Consider the following 6,581-nt stretch of genomic DNA (forward strand, 5'->3'; position numbering starts at 1 on the left):
ATTACAAAACTGACCACGTGACCCAGTTGTTCACTTATTGAAAAAAAATGTCAGTGTTAACTTGACATGTCTTTGTAAACCAGTGTTTACAAATATGAGCCTGTTCTGATTGTGGAAAGGATGAGACCCATCACAAAGGTATTCTTAATATCCAAAAAGGACCCAATGCATCTTCAGAGTACATCAAATTCTCTGATTTTAACTCACCTTTAGCACCTTGATTGCATTTTCAGTCTTGACAGCAATTTTCTTTTTTTCTTTTTTTTTTTTTTGCCATGTGGAGAGCCATGGCCAGAGCTCTATAGCCAGTGAACATCCCCATCTCTAGGACCCTCTGTGCTTGACTCAGGTGGATTAGCATCTTCAGTTTTTGACCTGCCTTAAAGCACACAAAATATCACTGCAAAAAGTTGAGTCTGTTCATGGACATAGCATTTTCTTTGTCAGTCTCACTGAAGACTGAGAAGTCACTTGGATGAGTGACAAAGTGTTTCTCTCACTGAAAACGCTCCAAACAGATCAACAGAATCAACTGTGTGGGATCACTGAGCATGCATCACGTCTTAGCCTCGCTTTACTTGATCCAGTCATTTTAAAATGATCTCACTGGTCAAAAAGAACTTCTGAATATGGGTTAAGTGGTCAAGCCATTTATTATCAAGGAAACCATTGGGTTTACATGACTACAGTTAGGCAAGCCTCTCAGTTTAATGGGGTTAGGGAAGTTTTACTTGCAGGATTGACTAGTGTATGTGTCAAGGTACTGTACATCAAATGCAGTCTTTTTTTGGCTCACTCACTCAGTTGTGTGTTTCCTGTTCTGCTGCTTGAAAGGTTGACATGGACATTAAAGGTGTTCAACAATAACATGAACTATAAAACGTAACAACAGTCCTATGAAATAGAATTTTCAAATATAGCTCAAATAATATCGCACTAGGAAGTGCCAGGTTTTTTGTTTTTTGTTTTTTTTTTCTTTGTTTTTTTTTTTGGAATCCAATACACAGATTTCTGTCATGCAGCAACATGTTGGGGTTAGAAAGTCAAGTTTCACATGCTGAATATTAGTTCCCTTATTTGCTGTTGAGCAGTTGTGTTTATAAAGGATTTCCTTGAAGTGCATGTAGCACTTGCTGTATTCATTTTGTCCTGGTGTATTGTCAACATATCTAACATGGCTGTGAGCTTACGCTATTCTTACTCCATGTTAAGTTGCAAAGCAATGCCTCTTTCCAGGACTTCTTTCTCCATTTTAACCATCAGATACATAGAATATTCCTGACAGGAAGAAGATTAGAACTGAGCGGGTTTTGGTGAGCTTGTAAATCCTTCCAATCTCAACGTTTTGGATTCTTTTCTCGTTGTATTTGTACTTCTGTGTATCCTGTAATTAGTGTTTACAGAATAACTCAGGTTGTGTTTTACAATGTTGTTAATTAGATTAAGAAAAAAACATTAATACTTAATCAGTGTTCTCAGTCTAACATATTCAATGCCAGTGCCATGTTGTTTGATGCCTTAAAGCTTAACCTTGAAGTCAGTCAAACCTGTTTTGAAAAATGTCCTTGTTACAAAATGACTGTGTGGTTTGAAAAAAATAAAAACCCAACAAAAACTGCACCTTCACCAACAGGAGCAAAAAAGTGTGCATATTCCAAAACTGTTCAACTGCTGTATGTATTTATTGTGGTTAAACTATTATACATACAGTTAAGTAATGTCATACTTTATTCAAAAAGCAGGTGTTACCTCAGAGTTACGCAAAATGCGTGCATTGACATGTGAAGCATCTCAAAAAGCTCCTCCCTTGTCCTAAGGGCATTCTCTAAACACTGCTATATCTAAAGGCTCCTAAGGCAGGATGAACTTGTCACTTGCTTTGTTCACACCTGTAACTTACAGCCTACAAGAATGGGAAAAGTTCAACCAGAGGAAAAAGATGCCAAAGAAAAGACAACTGAGTTTAGTTTAGTACGGGTCAAAAGTACATGGAAGGGCCAACTGGGAAAAAAGATCAATAAGGACAGAGTGGACACTGTCTCGGCTGCAAAAATGTGAGTACACACACCGTAGTCTAATTTACAGAAATCACAGGGAAAACTGTGCTAAACCTTTAATCGTATTTTACGACTGCCCTCTTTTTGTTTGGAAATTTCTTTCATTTTCTTCAGTCTAATGCTCTTCTCAGTAAATTATACACTGCAAATTATCACTTAGTTAGTTTGATAGTAGTAATCTGATATTTGCAAATATTGCAGAGTTAAATTATAATTTCTGCATTATTTAGTCTTTTCTAATGGCAGAAAGTGCCACTGGTATTTTTCAGGAAGTGGGATTTAGCCACAAACCTCTGGCTAAATTCCACTTCCTGAAAAATACCAGTGGCTGCTTTTGGCTGCAATTCAAAAAAACCATTTTTCTTTGCTTTAAGTCACACATCAGTTTGAAATGTAACACTACAGTCTTTTTCTGTAATAATACATTACATATGATTACATAACACAGTTTTTTTTTTATTGATAAGTACAACATCAAGCATTTTGAAGACGAGCGTTTTAGTGCTTTAAACTGTTTGTATGCTGACGTAATAAGATTCCTGCTTGGACATAAGAAAGAATGAATGCTGTTAAATGAGGCTCAGATGACACCTCTGACTAATAAAGAAGCTATTTATTGTTTTTAATCTTGCATAATTGTGAGGTTAGACCAAGATGATGGACAGGTAGATGACGTCTCTGTTCAGAAATACTTTAATTGTTACTGTTAACTGTTATTAACTTAGTCTTTTTAATCTCAGCCCAAATACAGACCAAAGGTCATTGTAGTGTCCTGTGATTATAATAAATACTTTTTTGTGTCTTGTCTGGCAGCTGTGAAAATGTCACAGAGAAGGGTACAACCTGGACAGTTATCAGTCCCATTGTTTTTACTTACAAGGTAACTGAAACTCAGGGCTTGCTGGACCCAGGCAACGACACCCTCCTTCTGGGCCACATCAATGACCCTCAGCAGCTAGAGGACATTAAAAAATCAAACAAGCCAATCAGACGCTTTGTGGTGGTTGACCAGGCAGTCTTTCAAATCTATGGCTCCAAGCTAACTGAATACTTAGAGGCCAACAATGTCTCTTACAAGATCTTGGCTCTACCCACCACTGAGGAGAACAAATCTATGGAGACGGCCCTGAAGATCTTAGATGAGGTCAACAACTTCTCTCTTGACCGACGAACAGAGCCCATCATTGCCATTGGTGGAGGCGTGTGCCTTGACATAGTGGGCTTTGCTGCCTCACTCTACAGGAGGCGCACTCCTTACATCAGAGTCCCAACCACACTGCTCTCCTACATCGATGCCAGCGTAGGGGCAAAGACAGGGGTTAACTTTGCAAACTGCAAGAATAAGCTGGGTGCCTACATTCCACCTGCTGCCACCTTCCTTGATCTATCATTCATACAGACCGTTTCCCGACGACATATCTCCAATGGGCTGGCAGAGATTTTAAAGGTACGGCAAATTTAATTTATGATAAAGTCTGTACGTTAAAAAGAACAGCAACTTGTGCTATTCTCATGGGCCATAAAGGTCAAGTACTACAGTCACACATGTGCCATTTATAGCAGAGAAACTAGTCCAGAGGTCACTAAAGATGAGTGACCCCGACACCAGAAGTATAACTCCATGCAATTTTTGTCGGTTCTTTGCAGATGGCTATGATGAAGCACGGCGGCCTCTTCGAACTTCTCGAGAAACACGGCTCTATGCTATTGGACACTAAATTCCAAATTGATAACAGTGTATATGGGTGCAGCACCTTAAAGGCTGCATCACAGGCAACTCGCATAGCTATTATGACTATGTTGGAGGAGCTTGCCCCAAACCTTTGGGAGGATGACCTCGACAGACTTGTGGACTTTGGCCATCTTATCAGTCCAGCATTAGAGATGGTAATGATCACTAATGGCAAATACAGCTGAACCCTTTGTATCTTTTGCTGATAAAGTTTATGGAGTATGTGCAAAATATACATTAACGCTATGTAGAGCTTTAAACACTTTTGAGATTATATATACACACACACACGGATATCTTAAAAGTGTAGGGTTTCACATTTTCATTCAGGTTGCAAATGATATCATCTCACCTTTCTCTTCCCTGTCCAGAAAGTTCTCCCGTCTCTGCTTCACGGTGAGGCAGTGAACATAGATATGTCCTATATGGTTTATGTGTCCAAAGAGAGTGGTCTATTGACAGAAGAGGACAAGCAGAGGATCATCAGCTGCATGGTGAGCCTGGAGCTTCCTGTCTGGCATCAAGAGTTTACTATGGAGCTCATACAGAATTCTCTGCAGGACAGGCTGAAACATTCTGGCGGCCTGGTCAGAATGCCTCTCCCTGTAGGTCTCGGGGAAGCAGGTACGGATCCTGTTGCTTGACTTAAATGTACTTGTCACTGCTACAAAACACGTTTTTTCCTTCCAGAAAGAAGTAGAAGTCATTGCTTATGTATTTGCAACAAAGGCGGAACTGGAAGTTTCACATTTTTTGCTGCTGAATTAACTGTTTGAGTTAGTCTTTTGTACTAAATATTTAAAAATTTTGCTTTGCTCTTCTTTTTATTGCAGAAATTTTTAATAACACATCATATGAGATCCTGCACAGAGCTTACGAAAAATGGTGCGAGGAACTGAGCACTGCTTCTGAGCGCAACTGTGACCCTTAATAGTGTCATCCTACAACCCCCTCAATACTGGTTTTTTTTTTTATGTTTTGTTTTTACATTTTTAAGTGTGTAGTATTATGTACTGTACTTTTAAATGTTTCGTACCGGTAGGAGAAACTGGTTTATAGCATTGGTCTGCTGCATTTTCAGAAACAGTCACATTGTGAGATAACTATTTTTGTATTGATAATCTTAAAGCCTGTAGAAATGGCCTATAACTGTCAGAATTATTGCTAGTGTGTGTTCCTATTGTTATTATTGTCCTAAGTGTTCTCATTGTTGTGTGATACAGTCAAAAATAATTTGTCACATAAGTGCAGCAACAGCTAGCAAATAATATAAGATCCACAGAAATATAAGAAGCCGCTTACAGCTTGTGTTCGTTGCTTGTTATGTCTCTCAAATATATAAGCACCATTAAAGATTTTTAATTGGTTATCAGTGGAGTTTGTGTTTGTAACAGTTCACTCGTGTTTTACCCTTAAAACCTTTTTAATAGCATCATTTCAATTTTAAAATTGATTTAACATTTATTTAAAAAGATTAAATGTTAAGTGTATTTATTGGCTTGTTTCATAGCAAACCTGATATGCTAAAAACGTCAACATCAAGGCAATGATTGCTTTTGGATTGTTTTGCTCTGCTGCTTCATGAGAAACTCTGGATAAACTCTAATGGCGGCTACAACCTGATGAAAATACTGACATCAACATCTGTGAGGCCTCTGCTAAAGAAATGCTTTAGTCATTGTAGGCATAAGTAAAAATGAAAAGTGGAAGTAAACAATTGGACACTTCCATAATATTTATAGGGTCTAGAGGTCCCCATAAAAAGTTCAATTCAATTCAATTTTAATTATACAGATGCTTAATAATAATGTAAGGCACAGACCCTTCAATAAATAACATTGCAGTGATAAATACGTAACCACGGGTGCTTTGATACAAATACAGAGGAGTTGTTTAAATGGCCAGTAGTTCTAAAGAAGTAAAGTAGGAGGCTTGAGGGAGAGATACAGACCAGCCCGTGTTTATTCGCCAACACTGAATGATGTTAACTGGCATCCTTCTACAGGCTGCTACTTCTGCTATTGACCCCCAAGCCATGCCATTGTATCATCAACTATTATGTAATTACTTCCTCACTTAGCCTACAAGCTGTATATAAAATAAAAGTCTATCCTGATTCCTCATTCATTTTTTGTAATAAGTATTTTTCTTTCATTCTTAACAGTAGTAGTTTCTTTATTTAAGTTCAGTTCTTCATTTTAATGGAAAATTCTATTTTTGTAGCTTTTAAATAAGTTTATAACTTTATAAAAGAAATCAATCAGTGTGAAAGTTTAGAAGTGAATGATTTTCTGTTATTAGCAGGGATTCATGTTAGGTTCATGGGTGATTCAAGATAAGCCAGGTGTGAGTGTGAGCACAAATGGTTGTCTCTGTGTTTTAGCCCTGTTATGGATGGGCTAAAAACACAGAACAATCAGGTGTTGCAATAAGATGCAACACAAACCGAGGAGCACATTGCAGGCCTGACAGCAGGAGGTCCATCACTCCTCCGAGACATCATTTACATTGCAATCTGCATTCATAACTGTACATTCCAAACACACAAATCTCTCACATCTGAAAACCAGGCTGCATCTTGCTGCTATACATCATCGTTCATGTGATCTGGACACCCCAGAGGCTTAAATATTCCCTTAGCAAGTGGCACACAACCAGATGCTTTTAGCAGCCGCCAAAAACCTTCTGGTATAAGTCTAGCTGGATATCTGACCACTGTTCCTGAGAGATTTGGCAGAGCTCATTCATAGGACACTGAGAAAAAGTTTACACAGGTTTATTTACAGGTTGCT

General features: G+C 38.2%; 1 protein-coding gene across 1 annotated transcript; it reads left to right on the top strand.

Annotated features, from left to right (window-relative positions):
* eevs (2-epi-5-epi-valiolone synthase) lies at positions 1 to 5,158 on the top strand. The gene is made up of 5 exons (XM_040003320.1): positions 1 to 2,054; positions 2,871 to 3,504; positions 3,705 to 3,944; positions 4,161 to 4,413; positions 4,623 to 5,158. Exons 1-5 carry the CDS (start codon positions 1,912 to 1,914, stop codon positions 4,718 to 4,720), a joined length of 1,368 nt encoding a protein of 455 aa, XP_039859254.1. The 5' UTR covers positions 1 to 1,911; the 3' UTR covers positions 4,721 to 5,158.
* Positions 5,159 to 6,581: the final 1,423 nt, after the last annotated feature.

Source organism: Simochromis diagramma, unplaced genomic scaffold (genome assembly GCF_900408965.1).
Source record: "Simochromis diagramma unplaced genomic scaffold, fSimDia1.1 OVJJ01000646.1, whole genome shotgun sequence".
Lineage (NCBI taxonomy): Eukaryota > Metazoa > Chordata > Actinopteri > Cichliformes > Cichlidae > Simochromis > Simochromis diagramma.

Coding starts and splice junctions, on each gene's coding strand:
- eevs (XM_040003320.1), top strand. CDS start 1,912: ATGGGAAAAGTTCAACCAGAGGAAAAAGATGCCAAAGAAAAGACAACT. Junction 2,055..2,870: donor ACTGTCTCGGCTGCAAAAAT/GTGAGTACACAC, acceptor CTTGTCTGGCAG/CTGTGAAAATGTCACAGAGA. Junction 3,945..4,160: donor TCAGTCCAGCATTAGAGATG/GTAATGATCACT, acceptor TTCCCTGTCCAG/AAAGTTCTCCCGTCTCTGCT.